This window comes from Bubalus bubalis, chromosome 3, assembly GCF_019923935.1.
Source record: "Bubalus bubalis isolate 160015118507 breed Murrah chromosome 3, NDDB_SH_1, whole genome shotgun sequence".
Classification (NCBI taxonomy): domain Eukaryota; kingdom Metazoa; phylum Chordata; class Mammalia; order Artiodactyla; family Bovidae; genus Bubalus; species Bubalus bubalis.
Genome location: NC_059159.1, coordinates 172,850,884 through 172,874,675, shown reverse-complemented (window position 1 = coordinate 172,874,675; position 23,792 = coordinate 172,850,884). Strand labels below are relative to the sequence as shown.

Sequence of the window (23,792 nt, the reverse complement as noted above, 5' to 3'; positions counted from 1 at the left end):
TGCGCGGGGGACCGGCCAGTGCTGGGCTCCCGGCGGACAGCTCCCTCTGGGGGCTCTGCTCCAGAGTCGGGAAGGTAGCTCTTCCCACAGCTGCCTGCTCACCCGGCAAACGTGAGTGCTGGGGGTGAGGCATGATACGCTTCCCCCGTGAGAAGAGGAAGGAGACAAGGATACTCTGTGCCACCACCTCTAGCTAACGCCACACCCGCGGTCCTAACTACGTCAACATGACAAGAAAAAAAACTGCAAGAACAAGAAAAGACTAACAGAACTATTACTTGCTAACGATTATATGTGTAACAAACTTAGAATCTACACACACAGACGGTAAAAATACAAAGGGAAATCAGCAAAACTGCTAGACACAAAGATGATGTATAAAATTCAACTGGTATCTATAGAGAAACAAAGATTTTTAAAAACGAAATTTGAAAAACTATTAATGATCTAATTAAAAAATGAAATATCCAATAATATCTCAAACGAAAGAGGTACGAAATGCAAAACGCTGCTAACAGAGCAAAGGCCTCACTAGTGGGAGGGGCACCATGTTCATGGATGGGAAACCTCTCACTGTAAAGAGCCCTGAACCCTCAAAGTCCTAGTTGGCTTTTTTTTTTTTTTTTTTTGGAAGAAATGCTAAAACTTACACGGAAATGTGAAGTACCCAGATGGCCAAGACAGTCATGCAGAAGAACAAACTGGATTGCCGGGGACCAGCCCCAGCTGATCCAGGGTATTCGAAGGAGAGACGGCTAGGCGAGGGTCAGGGAACAACTGCTTAATTAAACGTTAATTAAGGAATAGAATAAGGATAGCTCAGTAGGAAAATTCAGTGGAGAAAAGAGGCTGAGTAGCTTGGTTTACGCGGGGGACCAATAAAACTTCAAGACAAGAAGCTTGCACCACTTACGTAGGCCGCAGGCGTCCTTCCGTTCTCCCGAAGGAGAGGAGACACTGAGGCCTCCCCGGTCGGATCTTAGAAGCCCAGGCATAATTAGTAAGCATGGTGGGTTCCGCGCTCCAGATGGAGACTCAACCAGAGTGAGAGAGAGAGAGAGACATGGGGAGACCAGTCTTTCGAGGAACTGATCCCAATTCTTTATTTTCCATGGTCTACTTTTATACACTGAGATGTTATGCAAAAGTCACGTGGGGACAGCAGTCCTGACTTTTATCAAAGTCAGGTGCTTCATACAAATGTATACAGAGGTCTTAGGGGTGTTACATCATCTTCTGGCCAGGGGGCCTGCTGACAATTTACGACCCTCTCCTTGTGACAGCGGTCAGTCAACCAGGACACTTATTTCTCCAGGGGTGATTATTCTTAAAACAGACGCCACCCAAATAAAGTTACATTCCTATAGGGTGAGGGTGTAGTGGGTTTTAGTTAAGGAAAGAATTTACTTAGCCTAAGGTCTAACGTGATTAATATCAAAGGTTAATACTTATTTCTTCTATATATTCATTAATGTGTATAAGGGCAGGGGATGTGGAGACTTAGCAGTAAACATTGGCTCAACAAATGAAAAACCCTTCACCAATATGATTTCTAATCAGCCCATTATACTTATACTAATAATTTTCTAACTTTTCTAAGGAACCTGTTTTTAGAAGGTTTAAAGCATCTTGTGCCTCTCATGGTTGGGAGGCTGTGAGCAATCACATGTGGCCGGACAAGCCTGTCAGGCAGGCTAGAGAACCTTCAGAGGAGTTTGTAGGTTAAAACACTCTTGTCACGCCCAGGGGTTTTTATCAACTGGAGCTTTAAGTTAACTCCTTCTCCGAAAGAGGTGGTGGGGGACAGCCCCCCGTAAAGTCAGAGGTGTAGGTGAGAGCACAAAGTAGTAAAGTAGGCAGGCTCTGGTTATGGGGGTAGATGCTCGAGGATTTCCAGGGGGACTCCTGAGGCTCGATCCCGCCTTTGCGTATGTCGAGCCTCCTTCCTCATGACCTTTGCCATGGGCGGAGTGCCTCATGCCGGCCCCCAACACTGGATGGTTTACAACCTGGTATTAATTTACTGCTGATACCCAGTTAGATAAATAGCCCAGAGAAAGACAATGGAACCCAGAAATAGATTTCACAGAGATGGTCACCTGATTTAAAACAAAATGACAGAATGATACTTACTGGAGTGGACAAAGGGTGGTCTTTTCAGTAAAAGATGCCGATCAGTTATGTATCCATGTGGAAAAAAAAAAAAATGAGCTGCGTCTACTTCACAACACATCCAGAAACTAACTCCAGGTAGACTGGGAACTGAAATGAGTGAGACAGAGCCATACGAATCTTTCTAGAACACACAGTGGAATATCCTAACTGTGGAATTAGCAAAGACTTCTTAATGAGGCAGAAAAACCACAAATGACAAAGAAAAAGACTGATAACAGGCTACTTTATAATTAAGAACTTCATTCACCAAAAGTCATTGGACTTTATCAAAATTTAAAACTGCCGCTCTTGGAAAGACTCAGCTTTAAAAATAAAGCAGAACTTGCAGACAATATTCAGGATACATATATCTGTATCCTGATAAAGGGCTTGTATCTAATACATATAAAGAATTTCTACAACTTAATAATCAGACAAGTAACCCAATTTTCAAAAGCAGGCAGAAGACTGAATCAGACATTTCACAAAAGAAAACATTTGAATGGTCAATAAGCACCAAAAAAATGCTCAACATCAACAGTAATTGCACAATAAAACCAAAGCAAGATATACTACATAACTGACAGATGGCTAAAATTCAATGTAAAGGCAACTGTACCCTCAAGTGTTACTGGAAAGAGTGTAAAATAACTCAAACATTCTGGAAAACGTTTTGGCAGTTGAACATCCATGTACCAGGGGACCCAGCAACCCTACTCTCAGGAGACGCTGTCGGGAAGCGTGGCTTGTTGGTAACAGGCTTTGTGACCACTCTCTGACCCCAGCAGTTAAACCTGTCCCCAAAGCGAGAGCGGCCTGCTGGTGGTAGGTGACTGCCAGAAGCCAGGGGGCAGCAATTATCCTAACGACCAACCAGGCCAAGGTACCAGCAAAGGAAGGCCAACTGGCCGACAGACAATGGGAGACGTCCCCCAAGGAACGGAACAGATGGCCCTCCACCCCTGTATCACTGCCCCTGCCCCCGCCAACACACACACACACACACACACGCGTGCGCGCGTTCACACAAATGCCAAGGGAAACAGGAGTGAATGAGCAGGAGGCTGAGGGGAGTCACTCCACTGAAGGCATAATCCTTTACACAGGCCTGGGCTGGGCCGGTTTCAGACACAGGACCCACTGATGGGAACATGGCCGGAGGCCCCGCAATCAGGACCCCGCAGCACCAGGCAGGTGTGTAACAAGGCACCCCCACCCCCATCGGCCTCCAGGGACCTCCTGCTGCTGCTCACATGCTGGGCAGAGCGCGACACCCTGGCAGCTCAAGGTTCACTGAACCCAAAGCGTCCCACGTCCCCATCAGACTGGGGCACTGGGGGGCTAGGCAATAAATGGACAAAGCCAGGCCACAGCAGATGCGCCAGCCCTGCAGACCCACCCAGAGAGGCCGTTTCCACGGGGCGGACGTACAGCAGGGGGTAAAAAGCCCACCTCCCCGTGGCCTTTGGGGTCAGCGGGTGGAAACCTCAGAAAGTGTCCCTCTCCCTGTCAGAGGCAGTGGAGACATGGGCCTACTTTAACGGTTAAAGGCATGTAGGGCCGGGGTCTTATGGACAATAGCCACAGAGCAGCTGCACTCGGGGGACTAGGAAGAGGACAGGTGCACCCTGCCCCTCCTCGCCATGTGCACTTGAGGCTGGAGGCCAACGGTCTAGCCAGAAGCCCAGAGGAGAAGACTGGGAGACTGAGACACGGAGCCCAGTCAGACCAGACGCGGTCCCCAAGGACGCAAAACATGATCAAACAGTTGCATAACACGAGGTCCAGCTCTTTGCAAATCCAGGCGAGGTGCTGAAGGGAGGAGACACCCTCCCTGCGGGGGAGTCAAAGGAAGCCGCTGGGAACAGAAGCAACCTGACCTGTGCCCCCAGGAAGGTGTGGGCACGTGGAAGTGGACACAGAGGCACTCTGCGCAGGATCGCAGGCCCGGGGACCTCGGGGCGTGGAGCATGGCCAACACTCCCACGTGGGATACAACGAGGTGAACTAATGCCAAGAGAAATGAGGGCTGGAGCCTCCGAGGACCAGACCAGGAAGGGCCCGGGGGACCAGTCGGGCGGGTGGAGGGCCTGCTCCAGACCAGGGATGGAGGCCGGCGATTCTGAAACCGGACCGCATCTGGCAGGAAGAATTCCATCAACACGAGGCAAGTCCGAAGCCCCTTACTGAAAGACAAACACCAGAACCATCCTGAGGAAGACCAGAAAGCCACGGGGAGGCGCCTGCTGACATCACCCGCCCGAGAGATGTGCAGGGCTGCAGAGTACTGTCAGGGTGCGCTCTTGGTCCAAGGAATATGGTAGGCATTATCGAAACTCTCCAAGTCATCAAAGAAGATGAAATGGAAGGTAAACAGTGCTAAATGAGAAATGCTGGAGGTATACCCATCGAGACATGCAAATTGGCTCTGAAACTCTGAGGGTTTCCATATCTGTATGGATCTCAACTGAGCATTCAACACACATCCACCAGCTATCAAAGAACCCAAGGTGCTTTTAAGAAGGAAAACCCGATCTTTAGAAGGAAGATGCTGTAATGACCACCGAGGCATTCTTCTTTTATCTCTGTTTTCAAAGCTACCCTGAAGTCAGGCCCCGCAGTGTAACTGCCAGAGTTACTGCTCCACTCCGGTGACCGGGAGCCCCCCACCCCACACCCCGTGGACAGGGCCACCACCTATGAGCCCAGTCTTCACCGCAGGTTCAGACCCACAGACGATTCAGTGCAGGCAACTCCCCACCATGCCCCGCATTCTCAGATGAGGAGACCGAGGCCCAGGGACCCAACTGTCCACCCCCAGCTCATGGGGCTCATTCACACCAGTCCAAAGCCAGCTGAAGCCTCCTGGCTTGGGAACAGCCCGGCACTCTGAAAGGGAAAATGTGCGCTGTGAGCTGTGTCTCGAAGGCCCATCTGACGCCAGCCTGACTGTTACGTGTAACACTCGATCTGAAGGCACTTAGATAAAAAGGCAATTGGGCAAATGGATGCGAGAGCGCCCTCGAGGGTGCCAAGTGCACCCACGCCAGGCGCGGACCACGGTGGGGAGCAGCAGTCCAGGCTTCGCGGACTCAGAGGAGATTAGTGCCTCTGTAAGCCTGAGCAAAGCCCGGCTGGGGATACAGTCTGATTCGCAGCCGCGGGGGAGGAGGCTTCCGTGGGGCATGGTGACTCGGAATCTCAGGCTATTTTCAGAGACTTCTGCCGGCTGACACAGACTGAGCAAGATGGATGAGGTGGGATCCAGCTGAGCTGGTGTAACCCGGCTGGCCCGCCAGCCCAGGGAGGTGCCCGCCACGCCTCCCCACCAGCCCTGGCCTTCAGGTGCCACAGGAGCCTGCAGTGAGGAACAAAGGGCAGCCAGGTGTCTCCCCAGCAGTGGGAGCCCTGCACCCCGAGATGCCTGAGGGTGGGCCGGGTGATGCCTCGGCATCTGCCCCAGTGGTGGGAGCCCTGCACCCCGAGATGCCTGAGGGCGGGCAAGCGGTGCCTTGGCAGGAGCAGGGTAGAGGGACTGGCCACGAGCGCCAGCAGGCACAGGGAGGAAGCGTGCCAGCCCTGGGCTCCGGCTGTGCAGAGGAGACAGGAGGTGGGCTAGGCCCTCCAGCACCTGGTGGGTGTGACCGCAGACTCGGGACCAACCAGGTGGGACCTGCCCTGAGCCTCCACGGTGGAGTCACTGCCCCTCACTCGGCTCCTGAGACAGTTCACAGGCCAGGGCCCTGCCTTCCAGGAAACCTGGGTTCCACTGAGGAACAACCCCATAGCAGCACCCCAAGAACATCCTGTAGGCTTTCCCCCAGAAAGCCAACCACTCCCAGGGCAGTGGCGGCAGGAGGAAAGGGCCCTGTGAGAGCTGACGCGGTCCCTGCCCAGCACATCGCACCCTATCTCACCGTCAGACCCACACACGGAGGCCTGGGCCCCCTCTCAGAGGGCCGGCAGGCACTGCGTGCAGACTCCAGACGGTACAACAGGAAGGGAGCGGGGTCCCCACCCTTCCAGGGACAGCAGAGCCAGTGGGGCAAGAAGCGGGGCATCCCCTTCCCCTCGGAACACTGTGGGGCAGGGGAACAGAGCACGTCTGGGGGCCCCTGTGTGCGGAGCTCCTTCACGCCCACGCTAAACCCACAGGGAACCTGCAAGGCAGCAGAAGGTTCCAGGAGGCGGCGGCTCCCCGAGCCGGTGAGGCCGCTGTGCAGCGTGCTGCTGTCCCTGACACGAGGCAGCACGGGCACACAGAGACCTCTGAGAGGACTACCAGCAGCCGGCCCATCGCCACAGGGCGGGCGGCTCCTGACCCCCAGTGCATCGTCCTGGTGCCCCTGCCACAGCCACCGACCCAGGCGGGGGGCTGCCTGTCTCGGGGGCCCACCAGAGGATGGGGCTGCTTTTAAAGGAGACGCAGAGGCGACAGGAAGGGCCTGAGAAGGGCCCGCGCACCCACAAAGCTGGGATGCCGCCTTCCGCGCGCTCCTGTCTCAGCTCCGGAGGTGCCAGCCGCAGCCTGCTCCGTCACGACCACGCAGCTGCCCGGGCACCTCCCAGGCCTTCCCAGTGGAGGGGTCTGGGTGCTGCAGGGGAACAGGCTCTGCAAGGGGTCCCATGAGTGGTGTGGTGCCAGGTGTCTTGGGAGCTTGACCCCCAAGTGGGCCAGAACCCTCATCCCTATGGGACCCCGCTGCCTCCAGCTGGCAGCGACCTTTCCGTGGCCTCCCAGCCCAGAGCCCCGGCTGCCCACCCCAGCCGGCCTGCTGGCCCTTCCTCAGCCCTGTATCATCCCAACACCCAGTCAGGTGGAACCAAGTGACTCCAAAGGCACAGGTGCACACCCATGATCTCACTCACCCCAGAGCTCCAGCCCAGCCCTGCGTGCCCAGCTCTGCTGAGACCACCCTCATCCTTACTCCTGAGACCCCCAGGGATGTTCACAGCCGTAGCTGGACTCCATGCAGCTCCAGCACTGTCCTGACTCCCCAGGTCTGTCTGGCAGCGTGTGCTGAGCAACCACAGGGATACACCCAGGCCACCTGCCTTTCGCCCCGTAGCCCTAATGCTAACACCCGGCAGAGAGCAGGTCAGGGCCAGCCAGGGCCCCCTCCTGACCGCCAACCCTGCAGCTCTGCGGGGCAGGGCTGCTCCGAGGCCTCGCCCTCCAGCAGGCGCACTGCAGACCCCAGAGAGCTCTGCCCTTCTCTGACCTGATTTCCTGCAGACGCAGCTCCCTTCAGGCACCCACGCCCCACAGCTGCGGCCGCATGTCTGGCCCAGTGCCCCGAGGCCTGCCGCCCAGGGGCTCCTCCTCGTGTTGGGCCCCGACACCTGACTGCAAACGTGCACCATCGGAGCCCACAGACGGTCATGGCTGCGGCACTGGGTCCTGGCGGGTGCGCGCGCTGCCGGGCGGGGATGGAGCCAGCTGGCTCGGGTCGCTGTTGCCCAGGGAACGGCCACTGAAGCGTGTGCCCTTCACAGGCGCGGGGAACCCCACTGGTGCCCATTACTGCTCTCGGGGTGATGGGGCTGGCGCCAGTTCAGAAGCCTGACTCTGCCCGCGGACACGCAGGCTCATCTTGGAGCCTGACAAGCAGACACAGCGTCCCTCACCGGTCCAGCAAAGCACAGAGCAGAGAGGAGCCATCTCTGGGCCATGCACTCATGAAACAACCCCTGCCAACTAGAAATGAGCGCACAGCCCTGGAACGACCAACAATGGAAATGCCCCTCCTTCCTTCTTCTCTTTATTTTACTGAGAACGGCTCAAAGCGCAGGACGTGAAGGGGGGATTCCAAAACACAGAAGTAAGAGACCAACTTAAACCACATCTGTGTGATCATCAGTCTTTTGTAAATGAACAGGGTCACTGTTCGGAAATTCTGGATCTTTCCATGAAACATACACACACACCCGTTACTTGGAAGGTTTGATAACATTTTACATATTTACAGTACTTTCTTCTGGACAAGCTTCAAGTGCTCAGATCTTTGCAAAGTCCAAAGGCAGCTGAAGTTAGTCACACTGTGCGATTTTCATGCTGAAAAGCTCCTGACAGGGAGGGTTGAGAAGCGGGCGGGTGCGGGGGAGTGTCTGCGTGGTGGACCCAGGTAACACTCCCCGCTGACTGACCTGACCCTCCTCCCCTGCGAGAAGTGACACGGTGGGGAAGGGCTGGGTGGACAGATCCGAGAATCCGAGTCCGCAGACGTGGTCGCGCGCGGGAGACAGGCCTGCCCGCCCCCTCTGCTCACCTGCGCGCACGTGTGTCATCCAGGCCGCCCCTTCGCCCCGCCCCCTCCAGGCTCCTCCCCCGCCCCGCCCCGCCCCTTCGCCCCGCCCCCTCCGCGGCCTCCAGGCTCCTCCCCACAACCCCCACCGCGCGCAGCATCTCCCCAGCGCTGCTCTCAGGAGTGTGGGTCCTTCCTTGAGCCTCCCTCTCGGCGCGGGGAGCCACCACGAGAGCTGAGTAAAAGCGCCGCCTGTCTTCCCGAGAGCAGAGGACGACCAGGAAGGCCTTCTCAGGGGGACGAGCTCCACTCTGTCCCCTCCCCCGGCCCCGCCCAGGCCGCCGGCCTCCACGCTGCATGTCACCTGCACCCCACGGCCACTCCAGAGACCGTTCTTGTCCCTCCCCCGCAGCGGTTCCTCTGAAACCCCGGACACGTGGCCTCTGGGGTGGAACCACAGGACCCCGCCGGCTCCCAGGGGGCCTGCCAGTGTCCTCCCAACCCAGGGCTTTGTCCCCCCATCACCTCCGACGCGAGTAGAGAAATCTCGAAGGTGAGTTAGTCAGCGAGGAGCTGAAGGAGCCGCAGGCAGAGAGGGCCCCATGTGACTCGGATTCCTCACTGGAAAAGCAGGCCTTCTCCAACTGCTCTTGGACCTCTGCTGAGAGACACAGAGGTCCCATAAAACACAGACCACGACCTCACCCCCAAACAGAAAGGGAGCTCAGACACTGAATCGGGAGCAGACCTGGGGACCCTTCAGCAGTTTCAGAAATCTTCATTTAAGTTACCAACTCCTCTGAAAATAGACGATGGTGAAACAGCAAACGTTACGGCTGGGAAAGTCTGCTAGGGTGTTTGGGAAGCCCTTCTGCCCCTCTGACTGGCAGCGTCAAGCAGATGACAGCCATCAGTGATGCAGGGACGCTTCTGTGAAAAACCAAAGTGCTCCCACTACAAAGCCAGGCCATGGCCAGGTTCTTGGAAGAAGAGATGCTGGCTGGAAATGTCGCTAAGCAACAGGGCCCGCCTCCGTGCTCCTCCCCGACCCTCCCTCGGGCTCCTCAAGTGTCACTCCTGGACCCTCAGCCACGTCCAGGTGGCAGACACTTGAGTCCAAACGTGAAGATCCCAGGGGCAATCCTCACCATCTCGGAGAAAAGCCTCCGCTGAAAACTGGGTCAGACACTGCAGGACGGCGGAGACACACCCCACCTCAGAACCTGACCTCTAAAAACAGACTCGTCTTACTCCAAACACACAACAGCGGGCCCTGCGCTTGCGGAAGGTCTATTGGGAGGGGGGCTTCTCAAAGGAGGGCCCAGGGCCTTCCACCAGCCCTCCTCTCGCAGGAAGCGAGTGGCTGTGGGGGCACTCACAGAACGCAGCCTGGATGTCCCTCGAGGCCACCGTGTCCCCAGGCCTGGATGTGGATGGGCAGCAGCCACCCTGCCACGGCCAGAGTGCTCCCCCCGCCCCCCACTGTCTCCTGGATCAAACGCTGTCTTCCACGCCCAGGATTCCCACCCAGGCTCATTCTCTGCAGCGCTCACTGCCCGCGGGGCTCTTCCCAGGACAGAACTGTCTATTCCATCTCCCCACCAGCTGGCGAGGGAGGCTGGAGCCAGGCCCCTGCCACTGTCCTCCCTGGCCTCTGGGCCCCCACTTTCTGCCTCCCTTCTCAGCCACCCTGAGGCCACTCCCGCCTTCTATCTGGCTTTAAACAAAGGACGCCAGCCTCAGAATGTCCCTTCCTTCTGTGTGGACCGGGGGAAGGAGAGTTGACACGACCCAGATGCCCGGGTACACCTCCACAACCAACAGCAGGAACCTGGGGTGGATACGGAGGCCTAGGAGGCGGGCGAGGGCTGAGAGAGCCCTGCGTGCTGACGCCCTAGCCGGGATACCAAGGGTCATAAGGAAGAACCTCTGCGTTCCATCACATGTTCATCACTAAAGAGATGCTGCCTCCAGGCTTCAGTTATCCGTAATGGCCCATCTCCGGGAACGCTGCTCTCAGGTAATGAGCATGAAGTGAGCTTGGTTTAGCTCACAGGAATTCTCTTGACCACCTCTGAACAGCTCCAGGAGGAAGAAATTCACACATTCCTCTGGGGGCCCAAAGGGAAGGAGGAAGCATCTGACTTTATTCCATCCCCTTTTAGTATCAAAGCAGCAGGAATTCTGACTCTAGCAAGATGGCTCCTTGGGGGGCACAAGCCTACCATCTTCTGTCTGCTGGCTTTCTGTGTAAAGCCGCTATTCTCTGCCCCACCAGCTCGTCTCTCCATTATCAGCCTGTCGTGCAGCAAGCAGAGCGAGCGTGGACTCGTAACAGCGCGGCATGGAACCAGCCCTCCGCCCTCACCGCAGGCAGGCACCGCAGGCCCAGGGCTGGTCCCAACCCGGGGCCAGCACCTCGGCTTTCAACCCGCAGAGATGCCCACGGCACCTCCTTTTCAGCAGCAGCGCACCCACCTCCCTGTAGCCCGCTGGCCGGATGCAGGACACTGTCCAACGCTGAACCCGAACTGCTCCTCGTTCAGGCTCCCCAGTGTCCCACCCCCCGCTGGCCGGATGCAGGACACGCTTCCCCGTCCAACGCTGAACCCGAACCGCTCCTCGTCCAGGCTCCCCAGCGTCCCACCCCCCGCTGGCCAGATGCAGGACACTGTCCAACGCTGAACCCGAACAACTCCTCGTCCAGGCTCCCCAGTGTCCCACCCCCCGCTGGCCGGATGCAGGACACTGTCCAACGCTGAACCTGAACCGCTCCTCGTCCAGGCTCCCCAGTGTCCCACCCCCCACTGGCCGGATGCAGGACACTGTCCAACGCTGAACCCGAACCGCTCCTCGTCCAGGCTCTCCAGCGTCCCACCCCCCGCTGGCTGGATGCAGGACACTGTCCAACGCTGAACCCGAACCGCTCCTCGTCCAGGCTCCCCAGCGTCCCACCCCCACAATCAGGGCCAAGGCCAGGGCGCTCCTGACACGGGGCATCACACACACCAGAGGCCCCGGCTGGCATGTCTGGCCTCTGCCCCACAGCTGGGTGCGGACAAGGGGAGGCTGCGAGGGCCTGTTCTCCTCAAGCTCTGGACATGCAGAGCAAACAGCAGCTGGACAAACACCCATGGGATGGACGGATGCGTGCGCCTCCCTCGCCTGCCACGTGTCCCACCGTCCTGAGAGCCGAGCCTGCTGGGCCCTCCAGAACCCAGGCCACCAGCCTCCCGCCCACACAGCAGCCCGGCCGCTTCCCACACCCTGGACTCTTGCACGCTGCCCAGCTCAGGCCCTCAGCAGGCCCTGGAGCGGGAGTCTCCCAGATCTGTGCACACGTTTGACACGCGCACACACGCACTGTCCCCTCTCCTGCAGGCACTCAAACTGCCCCTCGCCATGGAGCAGCCTGCCCCGCGGCCACGCCCAGCCTCGCAGGGCCCAGGCCTCTCTTGCTGCGCCTCCCGACACTCTCCTCCACAGGGACTGTGTTTACGCGCCCATGTGAGCCAGTGCCCACCCCAAGGTCTAGACTCAGGCCGGTGGGCAGAAACGGCCCAGGACAGAGCCAAGTGGTCATCATCACGTCACATCAGAAACGCAAAACCCGTCTTTAAACGCAGAAGGATACAAAGCAACGGCCCTTACAGTGAAGGTGCTTTTTGTCACTAACACGTATTGGGGACTGGGGGAGCTGGTCAGACTGCGATTGGAAAGTCAGACGTTCCCGGGGACCCGGAACACAATCAAGAGAGAACTGCCCCTAAGCCAGGGTAACAGCAATCCACTCCGGCTGACGCTTCTGGGAGTGTTTCCTAAAGGGTGTTAATTCTGACTTGGGCTTCGAGACATGGGCTGCCACTTGGCTGTCCGTGCTGAATCTGGCCCAAGGGTTTGCCCAGGAGGAAGGTGATGGGGGGTGAGGGGAAGCAGGCCCAGGGAAGGCGGGGACAGACAGGGGACAAGACACAGGGGCAGGACACCCATGTCTCCCGTCCTTCTGTGACCAGCCAGGCTAAAGGCCACCGGACCACATGTGTCTGTTCCTGCCACAAGAGGGACACAGAGGAAGCCCGTCTCATCCCCTCATGCTACAGGCCAGGCCAGGAGCAGGGGCTCCACAGGGAAACACCCAGGCCTGGGGAACCTCTCCACCCTCGGGGAGCCAGCCCTCCGCTTTCCGGTCAGGACGGAAAAGAGACCTGACCTTCAGCTTCTCTTGAGCTCCCGAGACTCCCCGGCTTCGATGAGGGTGCTTGGTGGCCCTGAACCCAGTCTCCACGTCGAGGACTGAGCGCCCGCCGGGTATGAGCACCAGTGCCCACAGCGGCAGGGATGGCTGGGGCGGGGGGCGCAGCTCAGGGAGAGCTCACGGTCATACCCAGCATCACCACACAGACACTTGGAGGTCAAGAATTCAATTTTTTTGTAATTAGGATTCACACAGAGGCAGAATGGGATGGCATCTTATGTGAACAGTGCGCAGTTCATTACATACCTGAATGCCTTCTCTGTATCTGAGTCTGCTGGGCCCTGAATATTTATCATTTATAACCTTTCTGCTTTCAAAGGGGAGCTAGGAAAGATAGCTGCTTGCTAAATGCATTATGATATAGGTCAAAATAATACTATAAAAAAGGTATATTTTTAAAAGTTTTACCCAAGTATTTACAATGTAACTTCCGTTAAGACAATAGGTTTAAAAATCACCAGCTGCACTTGGGCAGCTTCTGCCAAGACGACGACTCTAGTGGGGAGAGATGGAAGCAATGCCTATTTCGTCATAACAGATTACCAGTCTCAAAGTCTGCACCCCCGCCAAGTTCCTGCGCTGAAATCCCAGCCCCCAGTGCAACAGTGTCAGGAGGGGGCCCTCTGGGAGATGTTGGGTCGTGAGTGGAGCCGCGTGACGGGGCTGGTGCTCCTGAAAGAGCCCATGTGCCCCTTCACCCCAAGGGCGTGCCCCTTCACCCCGAGAGCACTGTCAGGGGATGACGAGCCAGTCCTCACCGGCTGGGTTCCACTCGAAGATGATAAATCACCTCCTTCTTAAGCTCACCTTCTGGGATCAACCTGGCTCCTAGCAACACACGGGGGACTCGATGGAGAGAGGTGGTCTCCCTCCACAGGCAGAGGTGGGCCCTCAGATCCCGAGGAGAACACATCTTCTCCCTCCACAGGCCCGCACCCTCCACAGGCAGAGGGGGGCCCTCAGACCCCAAGGAGAACAGGCCTGCATCCACGGCTGGCCAAGGGACTCTCCTAAGCAGGCCGCTGGTCAGAGGGCGCATTCGCCCCTTCCAGCTGGGGCAGCCTGTTTCACCCGGGGGCTCACGATGCACGTGCTGGCCCTCAAGCGAACACAGCTGAACCACGTTGGCTTAAAAACCAACGCTCCGGAAAGTATTTCTGGTCACGTTATATTGGTTTGAGAGTTCATGTCTAGGTGCGCTAGAGAAGAGTCCCAGGGGACTTTCTCATGGGGCTCCAGAGTCCACACAGCTGCACAAAACCTCCAGAGCGGAAGGGGGGAGAAGAACCCCTGCAGAGAATATCTGCGTGGCAAGGGAGGGGGACACTGGAGCTAGGCGTTCGGAAACTTCTGGGTCCGCAGCAAAGAAACCAATTCCCCTGAACCCGACCAGCCCCGGATCCGACACGGGTGCTCGTGGGGTGTCTGGAGGAGGGAGCCCCTGCCTGATGCCCGGTCCGTGCTCAGGGAGCAGGGCGGCCCTGCCCTCTCAGGTGACAGGGAGAGCTGATCTTCAGCAGGGAGAAACAGACACCAACGCGCCGGAAGATGTGCTTGGTTCCAAGTCTCTCACAGGAAGGAGCCAGTGCAGTGTGTGTGGTAAATGGAGAACCGTCGTCTCCCAGGCGCCCCTCAGAGGGTCCCCTCCTCTGAATCCAGGCCCTCGGCTCCGCCAGGCCACCCCACCCTCCTCCCTGCCCCGGGCTCTCCTCTCTGTCCCCTGCTTTGTCTGTGCGGCCTCTCAGCACACTGATGGGCCGCAGGGAGCGAGCGCAGCAACAGGCACTGTATGGAGGAAGAGGGAGGAGGGCACGTCCAGGAGGGGCAGGCCTGTGCCTCGGCCGAGTGGTCACCACCAGGAGAGATGGCGCTGGGCCCGCAGCCCATCTCTGACCACCCCCACCAGCCCCTGCCCTAGGCACCACCGCTGCGGGGGTACTGGGTAGCGCCTGTCCTCCCCGCCCAACCGCGAGCTCCCGGCAGGGTGGGGTCTCCTCCCAACAGGGCAAGGGGCACACGGCATGCAGGCGGCCGGCACGTGGGACCCTGGGCAGCCCAGTGAGAATGGGAACAGGCTGGGCCTCCACGTCACCCCTGCAGACCCAGGGTGGTAACTGGAGGTGACCCAGCTCCTGGCACAGCGCACAGCCCTCCAGCCTCAGCTGCATCCACAAAGCTGCCTCCATCGATTCAAAGTGGAGATGACGTTAGGACACAGAAGAATGAGAGGGCGCATCAGTTGTGACGAGAACTGGGCCCCGTCTGGCCGTCGAGGGCAGTGCTGGAAACACACCAGGGACTAGCCCGGGAGCAGCACTGACAGGCAGGCCCACCGCAGTGCCGGGGACCCGCTCCCACCTGGAGGCCACGGCACTGCGGCCCCCCGGCCCCCCACCCCCAAAGCCGGCAGCTCTGCAGCCCCACACTGGCGACCCCACCGCCCTCTTGCATGGCCACATCTGACCCGAGGAGCCTAGGTCACGTGCTGTGTCCCAGCCGCAAGGGAAACTGGAAACTTGATTTAATTCCATGAGGGGAAACGGGACTAATAACCTAGGAATTTCCCCCAAATACATGAAGAAAATTCAAAACATGATGAGGCACCACAAATAAGTCCCTGACTTGATTTCTGAGTGATATGCCCTGGGCTTGAGGGAAACTTCCAGACCAGTGAGGGAAACCAGGGAATCCTGGAAGAGCTCCGCCCGTCACACCACCTGACACAGAAACTGAAAGAGGCGACCAACAAGCGTGAGACCTGGGCAAACAGCTCCTGCATGATTTCAAATGGAAGGTTTTTAAACCTTATATAATTACATCAGACCGACTAATGAAGAATAATCATCATAAAACCCCATTACTCAAAACCAACCTGCAGAAACAGTTTTATGGTTTAAGATGGAGACTTTCTGAATTGCCACGCTTTCCCTGTTTTTCTAACAATAACTCGGTAAGGAATGAGTACCGTCTCCAAGCACAGAGGTAAGGACATTGACTGGAATGGCTGAAGTGGCCCAAGGCCGTGGCAGGGAGAGGGCGGGGGGCACATCTGGTAACACAGTGCAGAGGGAGGACCACTTAGGAAACTAAATTCCTATTTTTTAACCAAAGGCAAAATAAAAGACGAAAACAATACAAACAAAAGTATATACGTATATTGAAAACGACACACCTGATGTCAACATCTATTAAGAAAATCTTGAGATAATTATATTTTTTCACTGAGGAGGGCAGAGAGACCTACATAGAAGGTTTCTGTACTTCTCTAGAAGTAGACTTGAAAAGTCATGTATGTAGAGCAAACACCAAGAAAATGATACAAAACAGCATATTCAGAAACATCATAAATAAATGAGATTTCACAAACTGTGGAAGTAACCACAGGAAGGTAAGGAAGGGACAGTGACGAGAAACGAAGGGAAGACACAAAAAACAGACAACAAAACGGCCGCTGCAGCCCAACACATGCAAAACTTAAACACAAAGTCTCAAAGTGAAAGTCAGCCGCTCAGTCGCGTCCGACTCTTTGTGACCCCACAGGCTGTAGCCCACCAGGCTCCTCTCTCCATGGAATTCTCCAGGCAAGAATTCTGGAGTTGGTTGCCATTTCCTTATCCAGGGGATCCCCCCAACCCAGGGATCAAACCCAGGTCACCCCCACTGCGGGCAGACTCTTTACTGACTGAGTCACCGGGAAAGCCTTAACAGACCCTGAACTTAAAACATAAATAGTCTAGATACACCAGTTAAGAGAGAGCAGCAGGATGAATTAAACACATACACACGCTCCAACAATAAACAGCTCGCAAACAGGCGTTAACAAGACACTCGCCTCCAAAAGCGCAGGGCATCCTGGGTAAGAGCGGAGGGAGGGGCTCCCCTGCGGCCGCCACCCGCCCAGGTCCAGGACAGACGCCTTCAGGGGGCCCACACCCCCTTCTCATCTAATGACACCCACGCTGTCTTTAACAGAACAGCAGTAGTAGAGGCAACCCAGGAGAGGATCAGGGAAGACAGAAAGCATCAGTACAGACACACCTCCAGAGAAGTCCGCTCCCCTGACCTGGACGGCACCGGGAGGTCAGGGAAACTCTAGAACATTCCATCTTTAGCAGAGCCCCCATCTCCCACCCCCACCTTTCCCGACACACACAGCCCGGTGCTCGGTGGTGGAGGGAACAGGCTGGCTCAGGACAGGCAGACTGTGACAGGCAGGCAACTGGAAGAATGCTTAAGGAGGAGGGATTAGCATGAAAATCAGCCAGAGAACTGGCAGAGTGCAGCAACCAGGGGAGCAGAAGGGCAGCGTGGGGCCAGCCCACAGAGAACTCGGGGCAGGTGGGACAGCCCCTTACCAGGTACCCGAAGCCCACAGTTACACTTCCTGCTTCACAGACACAGACAGGCCCAGGAGGGCCCCTAAGTGCTCCAGGTCAGGGGAAGACAGGGGGCCAGGACAGGCTCCCAGATGCTCTGGGCTGGTGGTGAAGCCAAATGAGAGCCTGCGTCTGTGCTTTAAAAAAAATCTGTTGTAGGAGTCAAATTACAGTGGTCAAGGTGAGACCTGAAGGCCCAAGCTGGGGCCTGGGCAGGAGAGGAGATGGGAGGTGGCAGGAGGAGTGGGGGGCGAGGCCAGCAAGAGTTAAGCACGTGCATCTGACCCTCACCCCTCACCCTGGGGTCTTCATCAGCGGGCCCAAGCCTCCCTCAGGCTTCCTCTCACTCCCACCCCTCCCCAGTCCCAGCAAGACCTTGGGCCACCCCCAAACTGCGCGCCTGACCATGGGCCCGAGAGACGCTGGACCCAGGACCATGCAGCGGCCCTTGGTCTGCCGGGCCGTCGTCCTCAGCTCACTGTAGCGGGAGCAGGCAGGCGCGGCAGCAGTATTTCACCGCCGCCGCTCTGTCAGCCCTTCACTGCTCTAATTTCCCGAGGACCCTGTGCCGGCGTGATCTACAGTCTTCCTGACATTTCACCTTCCGCTGCTGAAAAATTCATCTGGTCCTGATGTGGGCTGCTCTCCCCCGCGCGCGGGGGCGCGAGATTGATTCCACTGCTGGTAATACCAGCTGCCACTCAGCCAGCCTTCCCGGGTTGCGGGAGGCGCGGAGCCCGGCGCTTCTAAAAGCCCCAATTCATCGCCCCTGTGTGCACGCTTTACCTGTGTTCTCCATCTTGAGTTCACCTTTTTTTTTTTAAATGCAGCGCCTGTTAGTCTTCCTGAAATTTCACCAGCACACAGAGATTTTTCTCATGTTCAGATACTTGCACCTTTCTTTAAAGACCATCTTCACAGGGTTTTAAGTCTAGCAAGTCGCAGGACCAGAGTGACACGAATACACTGACTGAAGCAGGAGCGGGGTCTCCCACCGTCCTCAGGGTCAGGGCCCCCTCCTCCGCCCCCTCTCGTCCCTCTGAGATTTCGTAAAATTGCAGATCTGACCCCGAAACCGCCTGGCTGGGGGCGGGGGGGCTGGGGTGCATCACTCTGGCCTGCCCTTCCAGTGGCTGCTCCTAACCCCCAGCCTCCTCCCGGAAAGTCCTGCTCTTGCCGGGGGCCCAGACCACATGGTAGTCACCGCCCAGGCCCAGCTGTCTACAGATGCATGCACAGCGCCTGCCCCCCCCACCCCCTCAAGCACAGCGTTTCTCCCGGAGGCCACCAGCTCGCCGCCCGGCCCCTCCCAGGCAGGCCAAGGGGCGGGCCCAAGCCACGCCCACCCAACCACGCCACCACTGGACTCTTAAGGCCCCGCCCCTTCTAGCCATGCCCCCCGCCAGGCTTTCCTCCTAGCCACGCCTCCCCACGGCAGCCCTCCAAGGCCACGTCCACCCCAGCCACGCCCCCACCGGGCTCTCAAGGTCACCCCCCTTACCAGCCACGCCCCCTTCCCTTCTAGCCACGCCTCCCCACGGCAGCGCTCAAGGCCACGCCCTGCTTGGCCATGCCCCCTCCCACATCCCAAACAGTGTCATCAAAATAGAAGGCAGGCCTTCAAGGTCTCACCTCTAGTCAAAACACAACAGCAAAGTGCATGCAGGGAGGCTTGAGGCGCACCGGATGGGTGGGCTGACTTCTGGAACCCAGGGACACACCGAGTGATGGAGGCTGGTTACTACCTTTGGGTCTGAGAACCTAACCAGGATAGAAGCCCTCCCCAAACCTCTTTCCAAACCTCTCACATAAACAAACGAGTCACAAATCCACCGCTCTCAAGGACTGAACTATTTCCCCCCGACCCACAACTCACGTGCTGAAGTCCTCACCCCAGCACCTCAGAATGTGACTGTACAGGCGGACAAGGCCTTTGAAGAGGCGATTCAGATGAGGTCATTAGGGTGGAGCCCAGACTCGAAAGGACCGCATCCACATGAGAAAAGGGCTTTGGGACACAGCCAGGCCCAGAGGGACGACCATGGGAGCAGAAGCCGAGGGGAGGGCCCTCGGGGGACCCCTGGACCTCAGGCTGCAATTGCTCATGCACGTCTGTGGGTTCTGTCGTGCAGACCGGAGCAGATGGAGACTGTGGGCAGGGCAGAGCACTGTGGAAGGAGCAACCTTGAGAAGGTCCAGCCTCACAAAGCCAGGGCAGCTGGCGGCCCCGCCTGCATCTCCGGGAAGAGGGGGGCAGGGGGAGGGGAGCGGGGCAGGGAAGAACAAGGCCAACGACACGGCTGGGGTTGAGGGAGGAATCGGGCACAGGGTTTTTTACAGTCTTACTGGAAAAATTAATTCAAATTGGGCTTTGTCTAAGCACCCCCTCGTGGCCTGAAACCTGGAGAAAGGACCATAAACAAGGTGCACTGATAAATGACGGGAGCATGAAGCCGTGAGGAGGTGTCCAGCGGCCAGCCCGGGGGACCACATCTCAGTTAACATCTTCATTTGCAATCTGGAAGGAGCGGTAAACAGCACATTAATTAAATTTCCAGATGATGCTAAATTTGGAGGTGCTACAGGAAGTCAGTGAGGACAGAGAAACGAGGCAGATGGGATCCAAAGAGGTTAGTCAGGAGTGTAAGAAGCAATCCAGGATTCCGTCTCCAAGAAAAGAAGCTAATTAAAAACTTCCCCCATGTTGTGGAACCCCATCTAACTCCCGTCAGACGGCTGCACAAGCACGATGCAGGCGGCCTTGCTGTCTGAACGCACTGTCCAGGCCTCCATACCCAAAACCGGAAACCAGAAGCAGTGAGCCTGGCGCAGATGAACCCGGCAGCAGAACCCTCCTCACCTGCGTGAGGCCAAAAGTCAGAGGCCTGATGGCTGATGGGAAGCTGCTGTATAACACAGGATGCTCTGTGACCCCCAGAGGGCTGGGATGGGTGGGGACGTTCAAGAGGGAGGGGACGATGTGTACTTACGGCTGACTCACGATGCTGTATGGCAGAAGTCAACACAATATTGTAAAGCAGTTATCCTCCAGTTAAAACTAAGGCCAACAGAGGCTCTGGTAACATGGTGCAGTTCACACAACTCGGTGCCGAGAGGAATAACCCCAGCGGGTGTGGGATATTTGGAACAAGCAACGAAATACTGGGTCTGTAAAATATGATCGATTTCTAAAGAGAGAACAAGGCCCTGTGTTAAGATCATTGATCTCATCGGCCTCTAAACGCCAAGATTTGAGCATTATCACAAACATCACTCAAAAGTAGGGACCGTTATGTCTCTGTTCTTGGTGACAAAAACCAACAAGAAGAAAATATCTTTATAACAAGAAGTGTTTACAAAATCCTTGCCCCAGAAACAATGTCCTCGAAGCCTGAAAGGATGTGGGTCAGGGGCTCTGGAATCACCGACGAATCACCGTAGCAAGGTCCTGCTGGAAGTGCGGTAATTCAGGGTTAAACGAGGCACCGGGCACCCCATGCTCCCAGCAGGGTCATCACCACACCAAGATGTGGAAGCCACCCAAGTGCCCATCACCAGGTGAGTGGACACAGGAGGCATGGTGTGGACACAGAGCGGACCATTACTCAGTGCAAAAAGGAGGCAACCTTCATTAGCAACGACACAGGTGAGCCTGGAGGGCACCACACTAAGAGGCACCATATGAAGACGAACCCTGTATGAACTCACGTCTATGTGAGACCTAGAAGAAAAAAAACAAAAGAGCTCACAGCTACAGAGAACGGAGCAGTGGTCACCAGAGGTGGTTTGGGGGGCGTGGAGAATTGGGGGAAAGGGGTCAGAAAGTCCAAACTTTCAGTCATGAGATAAACGGGTCCTGGGATGTGATACACAGCACAGCGCCTCCAGGTGCCAGCGCGTGCTGTGCGCTCAACCGTGTCTGTTCTTGGTGATCAGAGTGTCTGACTCCTCTGCAACCCCATGGACTGCAGCCCACCAGGCTCCTCTGTCCATGGGATTCTCCAGGCAAGAATACTGGAGTGGGTAGCTGTTCCCAAGACCCAGGGGATCTTCCCAACCCAGGAATCAAACCCGTGTCTCTTGCATCTCCTACACTGGTAGGCAGATTCTTTACCACTGCGGCACCTGGAAAGCCCACAATTGACAATACTGTACTGTGTATTTGATGAACGCGCCTGATCTCATCTGAACTGCGTATCTGAAGGTTGCTGAGAGAGCTTCACTGTGTGTGACTCAAACCGTTACGGTGTACACCGGAAACGAACACAGGGTCACATGCCAATTCATCTCAGTAAACCGGAAGAACCTCTAGTAAATCAACTGCCCGCGCCTGGCACCTTAGCATTCAGAGGTGGCTGTCATGTCACCACATTTCCTCACGTGCAGAACGGGATGGTGCGTTGGTAAGAGCCAGCAGCAGTGTGTGACCTGCCCGGCACCCACCATGAGCTGTGGGGTGGGGCTCCGGCCTGAATCTTCCAGGCGAGTACCATGCCCCATGTGCCCGGCGCCGGCCTCCAGCCAGGCCCTCTAATGGGCCACCCCTCAGCCTGGCACCCCTCAGTCCAGGCCGTGCAGAAGCTCTGCTTCCTCTGCGCAGGCAGGCAAGTGGCGGGTGAGCCGGAGATGAGCAGGGGTGTGTTCTCTTTGCCAGGGCCACCTTATACTCCTCAATGACAGATGAGCCATTCAGGGGAACAGGCAACAAAGAAACACAGTTTTTTTGGCAAGTAAGAGTTAATCATATCTACAACCTGAAAGAAACAGCATTGGATCAAAACAGTAACTTGATCCCAAAATAATATTCCACGTGGCTGGTTTCCCATTTCTCACCAGACACGGTGACCCCAGTGAAGGACCTCCACGTGAACCCCAGATGGAAGAGGAGCTGACGAAACATACACCTAGTGATCACGCAGCACACTCACCCCCCATGCACGGCACCCACGGAACCGCAGGCCCTCACCCAGGATCCTGCCCCAGGCAACGTCATCTTTGGGTGACGCTGGTCAGCGCACAGCCCTCCCAGTGAGAAGCCCGTCGGATCTGTTAGCCACAGAGCAAGAGAGCCCAGAAAACCTGTACATGTTAAAACGGGGTGCAGACCATTTCCATTTCCTGCCCTGCTGTACTCAGTCTGGGGTGGAGAGGACACCTGGGGCTGGCCCTGTGGGGACCCCCACATCTGCAGGGCTGGGGTCAGCACAGAGCTCCCGGGGGCTCCCCAGAGACTGCTCTCCCCAGAGAACTTTCTGACTTCTTTTCAACATGCTCATCCTCGGCACATGGATCTGGGGAGAAGACTCACCTCTCGCCTGCTAGCTGAGCACCCACCGCCTGAATGAAAGGCGTTCCCTCTTTCCACATCCCATGCTAAAGTACATGAAAAACTCAGAAGAATGGTGAGTTTAAACATGGGAGTAGCGTGCGTGTCTGGAGCCGGAGACTCGTGCTGCGCCAGTGTGGGGCCCCCAGATGGATCAGCCGGCTCTAAACAGGCCCCCTCCTCCCCAGGTGGGACTCTGACCGAACAGACACTGTCAGCTGTCAAGGGCACCACCCGGAACAGGATCCAGGGCCAAATCCCAACCCTGTCCCCACCAGACACGCAACCTGGACAGTCGTTCAGCCTTCCTATGCCTCGGTTTCATCAGTAAAATGGGAGCGTGACGAGCAGCCGCTCCTTGAAATGTTGAAACAGCGTCTGATGTCCAGGGCCACCAACCTTCATGCCAGCTGCTGCCACTCCCGTGGCTGCTGACAAAGCAGGGATGGTTCTGCTCTAATGACTGTCACGAGCTTACATGCAAGTTATCACTCACCAAACCAGGTCTATAAACCAAACGTGGCAAAATCCATTAAAACCAAGAACATTACAGTCTCCCAAGGCAGCAGAAACAGAAGCCAAAATAAATAAATGGGACCTAATCAAATTTATAAGCTTTTGCACAACAAAGGAGACCATGAACGAAACAGAAACACAGCCTAACAGTGGAGAGAAATACTCACAAATATGCGACTGACGAGGGCCTGGCTCCAAAACATACAAACAGCTCATACAGCTCAACATCAAGAAAATAACCCAATCAAGAAATGGGCAGAGGGTCTAAACAGAAATTTCTGCAAAGAAAACATGTGCTGTGTGCTGTGCTCAGTCACTCAGTTGTGTCCAACTCTTTTCAACGCCATGGACTATAGGCCACCAGGTTGCTCTGTCCATGGGATTCTCCAGGCAAGAACACTGGAGTGGGTTGCCATTTCCTTCTCCAGGGGATCTTCCTGACTCAGACCCAGGGATCGAACCTACATCTCTTATGTCTCCTGCATTGGTGGGCAGGTTCTTTACCACTAGCACCACCTGGGAAGCCTATACAAAGAAGACATACAGATGGCTAGTGCTGCTGCTGCTGCTAAGTCACTTCAGTCGTGTCCGACTCTGTGCGATCCCATAGATGGCAGTCCACCAGGCTCCCCCATCCCTGGGATTCTCCAGGCAAGAACACTGGAGTGGGATGCCATTTCCTTCTCCAATGCATGAAAGTGAAAAGTGAAAGTGAAGTCGCTCAGTCGTGTCCGACTCTTAGCAACCCCATGGACTGCATGCAGCCTCTGTCCATGGGATTTTCCAGACAAGAGTACTTGAGTGGGGTGCCATCGCCTTCTCCGACAGATGGCCAATAGGCACATGAAAAGATGCTCAACATCACTAATTATTGGAGAAATGCAGATTAAAGTTACGAGGTACCACCTCACACCAGTCAG

At 56.5% G+C, this 23,792-nt stretch overlaps 1 protein-coding gene across 7 annotated transcripts in view; it reads right to left on the bottom strand.

Moving 5' to 3' along the window:
• EIPR1 (EARP complex and GARP complex interacting protein 1) overlaps positions 1–23,792 on the bottom strand; it is a 68,400-nt gene that overhangs the window by 25,663 nt on the left and 18,945 nt on the right. Inside the window, exon 1 of one of the 7 annotated variants that reach the window (XM_044940557.2) lies at positions 18,907–19,148. The exons of 3 other annotated variants lie outside the window; for them this stretch is intronic. Coding sequence is in view for 3 of the 4 variants with exons in the window: in XM_044940553.2 (XP_044796488.1) it covers positions 13,462–13,693 (232 nt within the window). In the remaining variant the exon portion in view is untranslated. Of the gene's footprint in view, positions 1–7,376; positions 7,534–13,461; positions 13,709–17,816; positions 18,051–18,906; positions 19,149–23,792 lie in introns of those variants that run through there. 3 more of the 7 variants (XM_044940556.2, XM_044940553.2, XM_044940555.2) reach the window with 3 other exon arrangements.